At 40.4% G+C, this 17,935-nt stretch overlaps 1 protein-coding gene across 5 annotated transcripts in view; it reads left to right on the top strand.

Moving 5' to 3' along the window:
* ST3GAL3 (ST3 beta-galactoside alpha-2,3-sialyltransferase 3) overlaps nucleotides 1–17,935 on the top strand; it is a 239,793-nt gene that overhangs the window by 16,656 nt on the left and 205,202 nt on the right. For 4 of the 5 annotated variants that reach the window (XM_057557896.1, XM_057557910.1, XM_057557924.1 and 1 more), the window contains exon 2: nucleotides 11,661–11,805. In XM_057557896.1, coding sequence (XP_057413879.1) covers nucleotides 11,691–11,805 — 115 coding nt within the window. In that variant the 5' untranslated portion in view covers nucleotides 11,661–11,690. Of the gene's footprint in view, nucleotides 1–3,248; nucleotides 3,266–11,660; nucleotides 11,806–17,935 lie in introns of those variants that run through there. The other variant, XM_057557901.1, reaches the window with a different exon arrangement.

A 17,935-nucleotide genomic window follows, 5' to 3' on the forward strand; every position in this document is an offset into this window, starting at 1 on the left:
TCTAAGGGAGAGCTTTTTCCTCTCCTCATTTATTAAATTCTTATTTAATGGGTCATAATCTGTTATTATCAGTCTAAATTGCCCCAGACCTGGCCATTAGGAGCCCCTCAAGCTGACTGCATTTTCCTTTTCACATGGCACTCTGAGCACTTTCCTACTTTCAGGCTTATCTTGATAGTGCCTTCTCTGCCTCAGCCCTGGAATCAGCCATTCTTCCAGGGACCCCTGGTTCCTATTACATAGTGGAGAATAGTATTTAAAAACCAAGATCTAGGTGCTAGGTGTGCTCATTGCTACTGGGATATGATTGCTGCCGGGCCCTTTCAGTGGACAGAGCTAGGGCTTACAAGCATGTACATACACAAAAGCACACATACATTGTCCACATCTATAGTTATTTTTATATTTTTATATGTGTATATATTGAAAACCATCAGTTCACACTGATACCTTCAATTCCAATACAACCCAAAAGATTTATTCTAGTTTTTCTTTTTCCACACTTTCAACTCACTTCTCCATCATTGAGAAATCTGGCTCCTGTTAGCCTCAGTATATTTACTTATTTGGTCAGTCCCTTATCACCTCCTGCCATACCCCCAGACTTATCATGATGGCCTGATGCTCCTCCCCCTCTTCACTCCAGATATATGTGCCTACCTTGCTTGGCCCCTAAAGCCTAATGGCTTTTAGATTAAATTATTCAGAAAGGAAGAGAGGGAGAGAGCTCATTCCTTTTAAGATTTATTTATTTTTATTATTTATTTATTTTATTTATTTTTGGTTGTGTCAGGTCTTATTTGCGCACGCGGGATCCTTGCTGAGGCACGTGGGATCTTTCGTCGTGGTGTGCAGGCTTCTCTGTAGTTGTGGTATGCGTGTTTTCTCTCTCTAGTTGCGGCACACGGGCTCCAGGGTACGTGGGCTCTGTAGTTTGCGGCACACGGGCTCTAGTTGAGGCGCGCGAGCTCAGTAGTTACGGCGTGCGGGCTTAGTTGCCCCGCGGCATGTGGGATTTTAGTTCCCAGACCAGGGATTGAACCCGCGTCCCCTGCATTGTAAGGTGGATTCTTTACCGCTGCACCACCAGGGAAGCCCCCTCATTCCTTTTTATGGCTGCATAATCCTCTGTTTTGTGAATACACCAGAGTTTATTCAATTCTTACTGAAGGGTTTTTTCTCTTATATTACAAATAGTGCTGCAGTAAGTAGCCACGTGCATAAGTCTTTTTGTATTTTTGTCAGTGTATCTTTGGGATAGTTTCTTAGAAGTGAGATCATTGGGTTAAAGGGTAGAAGCATGTATGATTTTGTTAGATACTGCCAAATCCCTCCTGCCAGCAGCAATGTATGGGCGTTCTCCCCACAACCTCACCACTAGAATGTGTTGTCAAGCTTTTGTCCTCGCAGTGAGTTTGAAATTTCATCTCTTTCCGAATATCGAGATGTTGTACTCCTCCTTGTCTTGGAGGTTTTGGCTTATTTTAAGCTAGTACTTGCTTCTTTGTATGTCATCCACTTCTGGAGATCAGTTTCCTGTTTAGGCTGTTTGTTCTACCTCTTTATTTGAAAATCTTTTTCCTTAATGGAAAAGTCAGAAATAAAATAGGTGATTAGTTCGCCATTCTCACTGTCATATCTGTTGAACAAATGGGTAAATTCGTTGACTGACTGACGGTCGTGTGTCTGCCAGAGCTTTAGGTTGAAGTCACAGTATGGCTGTGGCAGTTCAGATGTCACATCTGCATTCAGGACAGAAGGAAGGGGGAAGGGCTGGGAGCAGCCACTTCAGTCCCCTTTTAAAAGGAAAGAAAAATCTTTCCAAGAACCACCTGCTTTTTGTAGGCAGGCTGTTTATACCTTAAATTTCTCGTTTTTGTGGGAGGATTGGACAGAGTACATGTCCTTTGTGCTACTGGAAGTGCAAGCCTCCAATTTCTATTTCACTTTGAAAACTTTGTACATTTATTACTTGCATGAGTACAAATATTAAAGTTAAATATACAAATACATCGTGAAAAATACCCTTTCCAAACCCACTTTTCAGAGGTAATTACTGTCAACAGCTTGGTGTGTATTCTTTTATCTATGTACTTCCTTCTTAACCTTAATTTTTTTTTTTAATTTATTTTTTATTGAAGTATAGTTGAATTACAGTGTTGTGTTAATTACTGCTGTACAGCAAAGTGACTCAGTTAATTACTGCTGTACAGCAAAGTGACTCAGGTATACATATATATGCATTCATTTAAAAAAATTTTTTTAAATTAATTAATTAATTGATTTTATTTTTGGCTGTGTTGGGTCTTCGTTTCTGTGCGAGGGCTTTTTCTAGTTGCGGCAGGCGGGGGCCATTCTTCATCGCGGTGCGCGGGCCTCTCACTATCACGGCTTCTCTTGTTGCAGAGCACAGACTCCAGATGCGCAGGCTCAGTAGTTGTGGCTCACGGGCCCAGTTGGTCCACGGCATGTGGGATCTTCCCAGACCAGGGCTCGAACCCGTGTCCCCTGCATTGGCAGGCAGATTCTCAACCACTGCGCCACCAGGGAAGCCCTTAACCTTAATTTTAAATATTACTGTCTTCCTTGTTTGTTACCACCAGTATGGGGCCATACATACATTCACATACGTACTATTCTACAAGATTTTTTTTTCACTTAACAGTATACTCTAGCTAGTTTTCTATGTCAGGACATGCCTGTGTGTCTCATTCTGTTAACTGTTACATCATATTCTATACTTGTTATATTCCTGCCTTCATCAATCCATTGTAGGGTTTCCCTGGTGGCGCAGTGGTTGAGAGTCCACCTGCCAATGCAGGGGACATGGGTTCGAGCCCTGGTCCGGGAGGATCCCACATGCCACGGAGCAACTAAGCCTGTGCACCACAACTACTGAGCCTGAGCTCTAGAGCCCGTGAGGCACAACTACTGAAGCCCGCATGACACAACTACTGAAGCCCATGCGCCACAACTACTGAAGCCTGTGCGCCTAGAGCCCGTGCTTCACAACAAGAGAATCCACCGCAGTGAGAAGCCCACGCACCGCAACGAAAAGTAGCCTCTGCTCGCTGCAACTAGAGAAAGCCCTCGTGCAACAACGAAGACCCAATGCAGCCAAAAAAAAAAAAAAATCCATTGTCCACCTTTCCTCTGTGTGCTGGTGGCTGACCTCTACAAACTGTACCATCTGGGCTTCCTTGCCTTCTGGCTTCCAGTTGGGATCAGCTGATGAAAGGCACTGATGGGGATCAGAGGACCAGTGGTGAGAGAAGTCAGTGTTTATTGTCCCCTACTGTCCCTTGCCATGGCCGTAGTAGAAGATGTGTTCCTCTGTGGCCACTGCTCCTGTTGGCTGGCCTCTCTTCTCCAGCCAGCTCTTGCTGTGCTCCAGTATCTCCCTTCTTTCTCTTTGCCTTTTCAGCTCCAAGGTAGGAGTAGCTTCCTACTGTTGCTAGTTCCTGGATGTGTCACTGCCCCTGGGTAGTTCCTCTAACCCTACAAAAAATCTTGTCATTAATTCCTTTGGTTAACTCCTTTTCATGTGCTGTCTACTTCCTGCCGAGACCTCAGTGATAGCAATGATATAAATATCACTGTGTACATGTACCATAATGTATTTGTCTGGTTCCCTATCGATGGACATTTGAGCTGTTTCTAGTATTTTGCTCTTATAATCAGTGTTGCTAATAAACATCCATGTATTGATACTTATCTTTCAAAATAGTTGTTGGAGTGTTACTCTTGGAAAAAGTCATAGAAATAGAAATGTGGAGTCAAGGTGTGTGAATGTAGTAAATTTCAACAGATACATGTTTCCCCTGCTATCTGAAAGTAGAACATTCCTATGAAACCTTTCGTAAGCCAAAATGGTAGAAAGTGAAGAAGCAAGTACCTTTAATTTATATGGAAAACTTTTTGAGTGTTCTCAGACCCAAAAAATAATTTACCAAATCATGCCAAATAACAGTTAAAACCTAAAATAACGCTAACATATAGTAAAAGCAGGAATGACGTGATAAATACATAGCCTGTATAAATTAGAAATAATGTATTTATGGTGTAGTTTCCCTCACCAGAGTCAGGAAGACAGCAAGCACACTGGAAGGCTAAGAGGTGGTGGTGATGGTGTGTTAGGCTGAATCATTGGAGGTTGGGGTGGTGGGAAGTATAGGAGACGAGGGTGTAGGAGAGAGGGGAAGAGGGTCATTTCTCAACATCTCATCATTGTCTGAATCCATCAGACCAGGCAGGTCAGTTATGTCTACACCTTCTATGGCTGTCTGCCTTGATGTCAAAGGTTGAGGTTCATTGTGTGCTGTGGCTGACATGACAGGCTTGAATAGGACAGTATGCTTGATTGCTTAGCCTCACGTGTTTTTCTATCATACAATTCTTTATAGACACTCAAAACATCCTGCAAACCTGCCCTAAACTTGTGTGTCCTTTCAAAATTAAAGTCATACTTTTCTGCAATCATTGCAGCACTGTCGTTCATAGTGAAAATCTCATGTAAGTGCTTTACATTCAGTTTCTGGTTGACTTCACTCATGGGCTGTTTGCTACTGAGTTCAGTTTCAACCTATATCTTTTACTCTTGCAGTTGCATCAGCTCTTGGTGTGTCAGTTCTTGGTCATGGGATGCTAAAACCTCTTCAGCATCTTTATCAGCTTCCACAAACCCAGCCTCCTTAGCCATAGTCACTGTTGCCATATTTATTGTTGATTTGAAGCCTTTAAAATTGCTCATTACTTCAGGACACAGTCTCTTCCAAGTGCCATTTCCCACCAAGACTTTTAGCCTAATGAAAGCATCTCCAGATTTAGCAGTAGCCAATTTTATTTATTTATTTGTTTTATTTTTAATTTTTATTTATTTATTTATTGAATGGAAGATTCTTTATATTCTATAGTGCTTTACAGTTTTCAAAAGTTTCACACACATGATTTCATATAATCCCATAATAACCTTTTCTTCCCCCTACCCCTGTATTGCCCCTCACGCCTTCCCTTTCCCCACTAGTAACCACTTGTTTGTTCTCTATATCTGTGAGTCTAGCAATTGCCAATTTTATGTTTTAATTTTTCCAGATCTCTCATAATGCTCTGGAGTTGCCCTCTCTGTCAGTGGCATTTATAATAAAATGCATCACATTTTTGCATACAGTAAGCCTTAATTGTGGCTATTGGGCCTTGGTCACGCAGTTGCAGCAACAATGTCATACTTGGTGGTAAGAACACAACACAAATGTTAACTGCTATTCTTGGTAATGCCAGGTGGATGAGCAGCACAATTATTGACAACCACAAGACATCTATTATGGAGGTTATTTTCTCTACAGTATTTTTCAGCAGAAGGGCTAATGTATCCACTCATGTACTCAGAAAAAAATCACTTGGGTATTCCAACCACTTGGATGTGAATGAAACATAATAGGAAGTGTATTCTTTTATAATTTTTTTTTTTTTTTTTTTTTTTAATGAGGATCTTGAATCAGATGCGTATGTTTTGATTGATTGATTGATTGATTGATTTTGGCTGTGTTGGGTCTTCGTTTCTGTGCGAGGGCTTTCTCCAGTTGTGGCAAGCGGGGGCCCCTCTTCATCGCGATGCGCGGGCCTCTCACCGTCGCGGCCTCTCTCGTTGCGGAGCACAGGCTCCAGACGCGCAGGCTCAGCAGTTGTGGCTCACGGGCCCAGCCGCTCCGCGGCATGTGGGATCTTCCCAGGCCAGGGCTCGAACCCGTGTCCCCTGCATTAGCAGGCAGACCCTCAACCACTGCGCCACCAGGGAAGCCCAGGAAGTGTATTCTTATCAGTGCCTTTAAGTGCCCTCAGATTTTCTGAATGGTACATTAGTTGAGGCCTTAGGACAGCATCACCAGTGGTGTCAATAGTAGGCATTAGGATAAACCTCTCCTTTGATGCCTTGTGTCCCTTAGCCTGCTTTTCTTCTCTTGAAAGGTCTTGCTCAGCAATTTTTTCCAATAAATTACAGCTTTGCCATAGTTAAACACTTGCTTATGTAAATAGCCACCTTCTGGGAACTTTTCAGCAGCTCCAGTATCAACCAGAGCAGTCTGTCCAGTAACTTTTAAGCTATGAAGCTGCCCTCACCTCAAAAACCAATGAAACCACCCATGACTACCTTTATTTCTTTTTTCTTTTTTTTTTTTTAACATCTTTATTGGAGTATAATTGCTTTACAATGTTGTGTTAGTTTCTGCTGTATAACAAAGTGAATCAGCTATACATATACATATATCCCCATATCTCCTCCCTCTTGCGTCTCCCTCCCACCCTCCCTATCCCACCCTTCTTGGTGGCATGACTACCGTTAAATTTGACTCTCGTAACACTTTCATTACCATTGTCCGGTGCTTTCTTTTTTTTTTTTTTGGCCACGCTGTGCTGCTTGTGGGATTTCAGTTCCCTAACCAGGGATTGAACCTGGACCCTCAGCAGTGGGAGCATGGAGTCCTAACCACTGGACCACCAGAGAATTCCCCATCCAGTGCTTTCCGTTTCAGCTTTTTGAAAAGACTGATTTCTCTTTAAGTATAAGATAACTTAATGCAACACTGTGCTTTGTACACCCATCAATCCACTCAAGCAGCAGACTTTCCAATTTATCCATTACTGGATGCCAGTTAAGAGAGACCCCTTTCCTACTAGCAGAACCAGTAGTAACTTCGGCAGCTTTCAATATTCTTTCTCTCTGAGTGTAAATAGTTTGAATGGTGGACACAGGAACGTTCAAAGCAAGCGCATCTTTATTTTGTTCACTACAATCTAAATGCTTAATTACGTCCATTTTTATGCTGAGCATAACACCCTTACAAGTTCTCTTAGGCTTTTCTGATACCTTAGGACACATCTTGCTAACAGATGCACAAAATAAATCAAGATAAAGCACAGATGCTCACAGATAGAATTCAAAGCTATCTATGGTGGCTTGATGCAGAAATGCTTATATATTCTTTTTCATATTCTTTTCCATTATGGTTTATTAGGATATTGAATACAGTTCCCTGTGCTATACAGTGGGACCTTGTTTTTTTTTGTTTTTTTAATAAATTTATTTATTTTATTTATTTATTTTTGGCTGAGTTGGGTCTTTGTTGCTGTGAGCGGGCTTTTCTCTAGTTGCGGCGAGCGGGGGCTGCTCTTCGTTGCGGTATGCGGGCTTCTCATTGCGGTGGCTTCTCTTATTGTGGAGCACGGGCTTTAGGCACACAGGCTTCAGCAGTTGTGGCGCACGGGCTCAGTAGTTGTGGCTCATGGGCTCTCCAAGTTGTGGCTCTCATGGCTTCTCTTGTTGTGGAGCTCGGGCTCAAGGCACGTGGGCTTCAGTAGTTGTGGCTCGCGGGCTCTAGAGTGCAGGCTCAGTAGTTGTGGCGCACGGGCTTAGTTGCTCCACGGCATGTGGGATCTTCCCGGACCAGGGCTCGAACCCGTGTCCCCTGCATTGGCAGGCGGATTCTTAACCACTGCACCACCAAGGAAGCCCGGGACCTTGTTGTTTGTCTATTTTATATGTAGTGGTTTGTATCTGCTAATCCCAAACTCCTAATTTGTCCCTCCCCCACCCCCTTTCCTCTTTGATAACCATAAGCATATATTCTGAGTCTGTTTCTGTTTTGCAAATAAGTTCATTTGTGTCATATTTTAGATTCCACATACAAGTGATATCATGGTTTTGTCTTTTTCTTTCTTCACATAGTATGATAATCTCTAAGTCCATCCATCTTGCTGCAAATGGCATTATTGCATTCTTTTTATGGCTGAGTAATATTCCATTGTGTATATATACACCACATCTTCTTTATCCATTCATCTGTCGATGGACATTTAGGTTGCTTCCATGTCTTGGCCATTGTAAATAGTGCTGCTGTGAGCATTGGGGTGCATGTATCTTTTCGAATTAGAGTTTTCTCCAGATATATTCCCAGGAGTGGGATTGCTGGATCATATGGCAACTCTGTTTTTAGTTTTTTGAGGAACCTCTATACTGTTTTCCATAGTGGCTGTACCATCGTACATTTCCCACCAACAGTGAAGGAGGGTTCCCTTTTCTCCACACCCCCTCCAGCATTTGTAATTTGTAGGCTTTTTAATGATGGCCAGTGTGAGGTGGTACCGCACTGAAGTTTTGATTTGCATTTCTCTAATAGTTAGCGATGTTGATCAACTTTTCACATGCCTATTGGCCATCTGTATATCTTCTTTGGAGAAATGTCTATTTAGGTCTTCTGCCCATTTTTTGACTGAGTTGTTTGTTTGTTTTTTTATTATTGGGTTGTATGAACTGTTTGTATATTTTGGAAATTAAGCCCTTGTCAGTCACATTGTTTGCAAATATTTTCTCCCAGTCTGTAGGTTGTCTTTTCATTTTGTTTATGGTTTCCTTTTCTGTGCAAAAGCTTATAAGTTTGATTAGGTCCCATTCGTTTATATTTGATTTTTTAAATATTCAAAAGTATAGAGGCAGTACTTGTGACTTATAACAAATTTAATTCAAAGTGTATGAAGGGAAAAGTACTTTTCATTGTCCTATCCTATTTCTTAGAGGTAACCACATCAACAGTTAGCTATGTATCCTGTCATATGTTTTTAAACAAACTTATATGCTTATTGTAAATTCAAATATATGGATAAATTCATTTCTGTATGTGTGTATGTGTATATATCCATATCTGTATCTGTTTATTGAGAGCTCATTTCTGGACTCTATTCTGTTCCATTGATCTGTTTGTCTTTTCCTGTGCCAGTACCCATCCAGCTTAATAATTATAGCTTTGAGTTGGTTTTAATATAGTAAGGCAAATCCTCATTTCATTATTTTTCTTTTTTAAAAATAATTAATTAATTAATTTATTTTTGGCTGCGTTGGGTCTTTGTTGCTGGACGCGGGCTTTCTGTAGCTGTGGTGAGCAGAGACTGCTCTTCATTGAGGTATGCGGGCTTCTCATTGCGGTGGCTTCTCTTATTGTGGAGCACGGGCTTTAGGCACACAGGCTTCAGCAGTTGTGGCACACGGGCTCAGTAGTTGTGGCTCATGGTCTCTAGAGCGCAGGCTCAGTAGTTGTGGTGGCACACGGGCTTAGTTGCTCCACAGCGTGTGGGATCTTCCCGGACCAGGGCTCGAACCCATGTCCTCTGTGTTGGCAGGCGGATTCTTAACCCACTGTGCCACCAGGGAAGCCCTCATTATTGTTCATTAAAAAAATTTCTTCACTCTTCTTGGGCATGAACTCTTCAGATTAACATTAGATCTAAGTTTAAAAAAATCATGGGTTTTGACTGGAGTTAGACTAAATTTATAGAGAACTGACATTTCAGGAGAACTGACATGTTTCCAATATTGAATCTTCTCACTTGGGAACCTGTTATATCTGTTTATTTATTTGGATCTTTTGTGTCCTTTGGTGAAAATCTTGTTCATTTCTTCCGAAGTTTATTTTCAGGTATTTTATAGATTTTGTTGCCATCATGAGTGGAATTTTTTCCCCTTACATTTTTTTTTTTTTAAATTTTATTTATTTATTTATTTATTTATTTATTTTTGGCTGTGCTGGGTCTTCGGTTCGTGCGAGGGCTTTCTCTAGTTGCGGCAAGTGGGGGCCACTCTTCATCGCGGTGCGGGGACCGCTCTTCATCGCGGTGCGCGGGCCTTTCACTATCGCGGCCCCTCCCGTTGCGGGGCACAGGCTCCAGACGCGCAGGCTCAGCAGCTGTGGCTCACGGGCCCAGCTGCTCCGTGGCATGTGGGATCTTCCCAGACCAGGGCTCGAACCCGTGTCTCCTGCATTAGCAGGCAGATTCTCAACCACTGCGCCACCAGGGAAGCCCCCCTTACATTTTTTAATTGGTTATTGCTGGTATAGTTTTTAAGAAGCTGTTGATTTTTGTAAGTAAATCATATAATCACCTACTTTATTGAATTTTCTATTGGTTCTAATGATTTTTCGGTTGATTCTCTTGGCTTTCCTAGGTGGATAGTTATATAGTCTGCAACTGCTAACTCTTTATCACTTCATTTATAATATTTATACATAGGTTATAATATTTATAATATTTCTCATAGATTATTTCATGACTAAGATATCTGAGTGGGGTTTGGGAAGGGTGCTCCTAGGAAGTCTTCTTGGCTGATGCTACGTTTAAGGTGAGTATCAAAGAATGTGCAGCAGGTGAAACAGGTGGTGGAGAATGTATTCCAGACAGACCTTGAGGAGAGAAACAACAAGAAATGTTCAGTGACTAGAAAGAAGAGAGGCTAGAGCATAGGATACAAATGAGGTTGGGAGAAGCAAGAGATGGTTGGAGAGTAAATAGGGGTGCAATCAGAAGCTACTAGACTCTAAGGAGCAATTACTTTATTTTAAAGGAATTGAGAATTTAATGAAAGCTCTGTTAGGCAGAATGGTCCCTCAAAGATGTCCACATGTGGGAATTCCCTGGCGGTCCAGTGGTTAGGACTACGTGCTTCCACTGTAGGGGACATGGGTTCGATCCCTGGTTAGGGAACTAAGATCCTGCATGCTGCATGGCGTGGCCAAAAAAAAAAAAAAAGAAGAAGAAAAAACAACAACCAAAGACGTCCACACGCTAATCCTTAGAATCTGTAAACATGTTACTTTACATGGCAAAAGGGACTTTGCACATGAAATTAAGGCTACAGACCTTAAAGTAGGGAGGTTATCCTGGATTATTCAAGTGGGCCCAATCTAATTGCATGAACCTGGAAAGCAAGGAAGTTTTTCCGGCTGGAAACAGTAGCAAGATGTGGTAGAAGGGGAAGTTGGTGAGATCAGAGTAAGGGGGACTTAACCCACCACTACTGAAATGTACCACATGGAAAACAGGAGGAGGAACACAGGAGCAAACACTGTCTGATAACCAGCAAGGAGACAGGGACTTGGGCCCTACAGCTGCACGAAACCGAATTCAGCCTACAGCCTGAAGGAACTTGGAAGTATGTTCATCTCCAGAGTCTCCAGAAAGGAATGCAGCCCTGCTCAGCCCCTGGTTTTGGCCTTGTGACAACTTATGCAGAGGACCCTGCTGAGCCACACTGTAGCTGGACTTTAGGCCTTCAGAGCTCTGAGATAATAAATTTGAGTGGTTTCAGGCTGCTGAGTTTGTGATAATTTGTTAGAGCAGTAGTAGAATACTAATACAAAGGGGTTTAAGCAGGGAGGTAATGTTAGACTCTGTGTTATTAACAGACTGTTCCGTGTGCTGTGTGGAAGATGGATTTGGGAGAGTGCAAATTTGGAGGTGTGGAAACTTGTGGGAATACAGTGGTGGCATGGGCTAGGGTAGTGATGGTGGGAAGGGGTTGTGATTTGAGATTTATTTGGGAGGTTAGACTTGCCAGAGTTTGGTCATTGATCGGGCGTCAGGAATGAGCAAGAGGAGGGACACAAGGATGACTGCTGATTTCTGGCTTGGATGCTGACTGATGGTGAAGCTGTTCTTTTAGCCGGGTTTGAGCAGGTTGGAGGATGCCAGGTCATCAACTCAGTGGTAATTCTAGGTTGTTCTTCATTTGGAAATTCTCCTATAAATACTTATTTTAAGGTAGAGTATATCAATAAGATGATTGCTTTATCAGTTAAGACCTAAATTGTTTTTTGGTTTTTTTTTTTTTTTAGGTCATGTAGGAAATCGTAAATCATGTGAAGATGGGACTCTTGGTATTTGTACGCAATCTGCTGCTAGCCCTCTGCCTTTTTCTGGTACTGGGATTTTTGTATTATTCTGCGTGGAAGCTACATTTATTCCAGTGGGAGGACTCCAGTAAGTATGGTCACTCTAGCCTACTCCCAGAAAAAGCCTGCTGCAGATCAGTTATTGGGTTTTCCTGTGGCTGCTCTCATATTCTTCAGAGATGGGCAGTGATAGTAAACTGAGCATTCCTGGGACTTAGGCTTAGAAACTGCCTACCACTTTTGTTGCTCTAGACTGAGAACTTTCATGTGTTTTAAAAACTGCATGCCATGGCAAATCCTTTTATGAACTCAAGGAAAACGTGCTATTCTTCAATAAAAACCCAAACCATACCAGCACTTCTGGTTCTCGAATGTTGTTCTTTTTAAATTATTACACTTTATTGCCACTCCCATTTGCCAGTTACTGCCTTAGGGCTTGCTATTGCAGTTGGTTTTTTAATGACCTTAAAGCATTCATCTTTACCTTTTCCTTGGACTTTCAGTTTTTATTTTTAAATTTTTTTAATTTAAAAAATAATCAATTAATTTTTTTGGCTGTGTTGGGTCTTCGTTGCTGCGCGCGGGCTTTCTCTAGTTGTGGCGAGCGGGGCTTACTCTTCGTTGCAGTACGCGGGCCTCTCATTGCGGTGGCTTCTCTTGTTGTGGAGCACGGCTCTAGGTGCGTGGGCTTCAGTAGTTGTGGCTCACGGGCTCAGTAGTTGTGGCTCACGGGCTCTAGAGCGCAGGCTCAGTAGTTGTGGCGCACAGGCTTAGTTGCTCCGTGGCACATGGGATCTTCCCAGACCAGGGCTCGAGCCCGTGTCCCCTGAATTGGCAGGTGGATTCTTCACCACTGCACCACCAGGGAAGCCCCAGTTTTTAATTTAATACTGTCTTTGTTTTAGTTTCCCTAAAGAAATTTTGTCTACTTAATCTTTTTAGCCCTTGCTGGTACTGAACTTGTATTTGAATAGAATAATGACTTTTCCCCTACCCAGTAACTCCTAATCCCTTTCTCCCATTTGTAGTCATTCTCATGTGATACACTGTTTTCTGTAGGGCTTCCTGACCCCCTCCCCCAACACCAACTTGGTTCCGGTTCACCTGGCGTTGCCTGTGCTGTGGTTTGGGGTTTGCAGTTGAAGAGCTTGCACTGAGCTGCACCAGCCTCTGCACACTGTCTTCTTGGCTGTAGCTTCAGGTGTCACACGGTGACGACACGTAGCTTTCCTTTTGATTCTTTTGTCTGATGGCTGTCTGAGCTGCGTGCAGGAAAATTTGGGTAGTCTGTTCTGATTCCTAATGCCTCTTCTCTAAAATAGTTTTATTTTTACAAACACCTACTGGATGCCAGTGTGGAATTCACTTGAGAATAGAGTCAGGCTCTAGATAAGAGGTTAAGCTGAGTTAGAATGAGTTGGAAGAGGCAACTGGCAATTGGCCTAATACTGTATTGACTCCTTAACGTGGGAACTGTTCCTATGAAGTAGTTCATTATTTTCTCACATGGCCCAAACTACTGAAGCAGTTTCAAGCCAATTTAAAAAGTATAGTGTTATATCTTTCATATATTGTTTTATATGTAATGTTTAAGTGCCTCTTAAATGCATAGCTTATAATTATCACTAATTACTTTGTGTTTCCAGGGTTTATTTATATTTTTCTGTTCCAATTTATTTTTAAAATCAAGGAGACGACCCAGAGTAAGGGGTGTTTATATCAGTGCAGTGTAAAATTCTGTAGTTAGAGACATTGTCCATATCTGTAATGGATGGATTCATCTATATTCATAAAAAAGGTGGAAATATGTACAAGGAAGGGGGGGGGTCTCCTTTTCTGTTAAGAGCTACTGTGGAAGACATAATCAAGGATTAGATAATTTTTTCCTAGAGAAATTGAGAAAAACATTAACTTTATGGAACACCTGTTGTGTGTCAGGTTTTAGGCTAGATAATTTACAAATTTAATTTACTTCTTACTGTAACCATGTGAAGATGCTGTTATTATCCCTGTTTTCCACTTGAGCAAACTGAAGTATTTAGTTTAATTAATTTACCCAAGTTACATAGCTAATTATTAGAACTGGAATTGAGTCCTGATTTTCTTTCTTTAAAACCTATGTTCGTTATTTTACTGAAAAGTATAATAAATACTAAGGATAAGGTTTAATTCTGTATTGTAGTTGGTAAAAAGAGAGAAGAGAGAGACTCAGAGAAGAAATAGTAGAGAGTATCAGGATGGAGGTGGATAAAGAAAAGGGAAGGAAAATAAGGGGAAGGGAAAGAGAAAGAGAAAAAGTCCTCCAGGTGACAAAGGGATTTATCCGGTTGAAGGTGACAGGTGCTGTTCATGTTCTGTAGGCTTCCGTAGTTTGTTAATAGTTATCTGCTGTCCTTTGAGTTAGTTGTTAGCTGACTAACTGCTATCCGCATCTTTTTTGTTGTTCTGACTCTCAAGTCTTTCAGATATTTGACTTTGAATAGGTTGTTTAGACCTTCTTACTATAGCATATTATTTCTGTGCTGTAATATCAGAGAATAATGTCCAACCCTGATGGCTTACCAGGTCAGGGTTTACCTTTACTTTTACCTTGTTTACCTTTACTCAATAAACAAGGTCAGGCTGAAGGAGCTTCCAAAGCAGATGACTGCTGTGTACTGAAATTTAGGTGTTGGTTTAACAGTATTGATGATGATGCCGATAATAATGAAATGAAAATAATAATTTGTTGAGTGTCTACTATATGTCTGTATTGTAACATGGGAGCTTTATATTCATAATCTCATAGTTTATATTGATTACTATTATCCTCTTTTACAGATGTAGGAACTGAGGCTTCAGAGAGGCTCAGTGATCAAGGGTTTGTATGTCTCTCATCTGCAGAGCTTAGAGGGCACTTCCAAGCTTGAAAAATAAATGTCTTTAGCATTATTTTTCCTTAATTTTTATACTATTTATGACTTAACCAAGATTAACTATTGGAATTCCTTCATGGTGGTGGGGGGAAGAAGAGGAGTCTAGAGTTTTTTATTATTAAATTATTCATTCAATAAGCATTATGTTCATATTATGGCCTACAAACTGTACTGTGTAAACTGGATATAAGATGAATATAGACTTTATGCTCTCAGCCTATAATAACGTGAGAAAGAAATAAAACAACTATTATAATATGTCATGTTCTAAAAGAGAGGTCTGTGTGAAATGCCATGCTAGAGCGTGGAATCCCTTCCAACTAGAAAATTTTAAGATTTAATTAATCCCAAGGCATGTTGTAGAAGGATGCAAACTGTTTTGTTTTGAGCAGTTTAGAGCTACACATGGCCAAGGCTTAGTCAGATTGCCAGGACTTGAGTCAAATGCTTAACCTAAAGGCTTCCTGTATGAGATTGGTCTAGTTATCAATGTATTTTAAAAAGTTCTGTAGCTTGAGGTTTCCTGTTCTGCATGTTTAGGAGCTTGGAAGTTGCCACTGTGACCTAACAAGTGAAACACAAACAGACTGAAAATTCAACTCTTCTTTGCTCTATAAGAGAGGGGAGCACACAGGCAAACCGCTGCCAGCAAGGCTGGAGAGAGAGGTGAATACAGGGCAACCACTAAGAAAAGTTTAAAAAGTATAACCAGTACGCTGAAAAAGGAAAAAAAGTGGAATCATAAAATGCTCAAATAAAACCACAAAAGGCATAAAAAGAGTAGAAGGTAAAAAGAGGCACAAAGAATAAGGGCAACAAATAGAAAACAGTAATGAATATGGTACGTATTACTCCAGATATATCAGTAATCACTTTGAACATCAGTGGTCTAAATGCACCAATTAAAAGACAGAGATTGGATCAGAAAACAAGACTCAACTGTCTGTTGTCTACAGGAAACGCATTTTAATTATAAAGACACATATAAATTAAAAGTAAATGGAGGGCTTCCCTGGTGGCGCAGTGGTTGAGAGTCTGCCTGCCAATGCAGGGCACACGGGTTCGAGCCCTGGTCTGGGAAGATCCCGCGTGCCGCGGAGCGACTGGGCCCGTGAGCCACAATTACTGAGCCTGTGCGTCTGGAGCCTGTACTCCGCAAGAAGAGAGGCCGAGATGGTGAGAGGCCCGTGCACCGCGATGAGGGGTGGCTCCTGCTTGCCGCAACTAGAGAAAGCCCTCGCACAGAAGCGAGGACCCAACACAGCCATAAATAAATTTAAAAAAATTATAAAAAAAAAAAGTAAATGGAGAAAAATATACTATGGTAACACTAGTTAACAGAAAGTAGGAGTAGCTGTATTAATTTCAGACAAAGCAGGCTTCAAAGCAAGGAAAGTTATCACTGATAAAGAAGGCATTACATAGTGATAAAGGGGTCAGTTCTCCAAGAAGACATAAAAATTCTTAATGTGTATATACCTAACAATAGAGCCTCAAACTATGTGAAGAGAAAATTATAAAATTGCAAAGAGAACTAGATGAATCCACTATCATAGTTGGAGAATACAACACCTCTTTGTCAGAAATTGACAGATCCAGCAGGCAGGAAATCAGTAAGAACCTAATTGAACTCAATTAACACCATCAATCAATTGGATATAATTGACACCTATAGACTGCTTCACTTAACAACAACAGAATACACATTTCTTCTCAAGCTCATGCAGCATTCAAGATAGACCACATTCTGGGCAATAAAACACATTTTTTTCTCTCTTGAAGTATAGTTAATTTCCAATGTTGTGTTCGTTTCTGGTGTACAGCAGAGTGATTCAGTTTTATGTACATATACACACACACAGACATATATATTCCATTATAGTTTATTACACGATATTGAATATAGTTCCCCATGCTATACAGTAGGACCTTGTTGTTTATCTATTTTATATATAGTAGTTTGTACCTGGTAATACCAGACTCCTAATTTATCCCTCCTCCCCTTTTCCCTTTAGTAACCATAAGTTTGTTTTCTATGTCTGTGAGTCTGTTTCTGTTTTGTCAGTAAGTTCATTTGTATCATATTTTATTTAATTTATTTTATTTTTATTGGATATAGTTGATTTACAATGTTGTGTTAGTTTCAGGTGTACAGCAAAGTGAATCAGTTATACATATACATATATCCATTCTTTTTTCGATTCTTTTCCCATATAGGTTATTACAGAGTATTAAGTATAGTTCCCTGTGCTATACACTAGGTCCTTATTAGTTATCTGTTTTATATGTAGTAGTGTGTATATGTTAATCCCAATCTCCTAATTTATCCCCCCCTTTCACCTTTGGTAATCATAAGTTTTTTTTCTACATCTGAGTCTGTCTCTGTTTTGTCAATAAGTTCATTTGTATCATATTTTAGATTCCACATATAAGTGATATCATATGATATTTGTCTTTCTCTGTCTGACATACTTCACTTCATATGATAATCTCTAGGTCCATCATGTTGCTACAAATGGCAGTATCTCATTCTTTTTCCATAAAACACATCTTAACAAATTTACAAGAATAGAAATTATATTCAGGCCACAAAAGAATTAAGCTAGAAATCAATAAAAGAAAGATAACCAGAAAATCTTAAAATGCATGAAGATTAAACAACACACTTCTAAGTAACACATGGGTCAAAGAAGAAATATAGGAGATATTTTTTAACTACATGAAAATGAAAACAAAACTGATCAAAAATTGTGGGATGCAGCAAAAATAGAGGGAAATTTATAGCATTGAAGGCATATATTAGAAAAGAAGAAAGATCTAAAATCAATAATCTAAGTTTCTGCCTTAGGAAACTAGAAAAAGAAGAGCAAATTAAATCCAAAGCACACAGAAGAAAAGAAATAATAAGGATTAGAGCAGAAATCAGTGAAACTGAAACAGCAGAACAATAGAGAAAATCAGTGAAACCCAAACCAGTTTCTTTGAAAAGATCAGTAAATCAATAACCTTCTAACCAGGCTAACAAAGAAAAAAAGAGAGATGATACAAATTACTAGTATCACAAATGAAAGTGGGATCATCACTACTGATTTAATGGATGTTAAAAGGATTATAAACAAATACTCTGAACAACTCTATGTCCACAAATTTGATAACCTAGACGAGATGGAGCGATTCTTTGAAAGACACAATTTGCCAAAACTTACACAAGAAGAAATTGACAATCCAAATAGGCCTATATCTATTAAAGAAATTGAATCAATAATCAATACCTTCCAAAACAGAAAGCACCAGGCCCACATG

The sequence above is a fragment of the Balaenoptera acutorostrata genome, chromosome 1 (assembly GCF_949987535.1).
Source record: "Balaenoptera acutorostrata chromosome 1, mBalAcu1.1, whole genome shotgun sequence".
In the NCBI taxonomy this organism is placed as follows: domain Eukaryota; kingdom Metazoa; phylum Chordata; class Mammalia; order Artiodactyla; family Balaenopteridae; genus Balaenoptera; species Balaenoptera acutorostrata.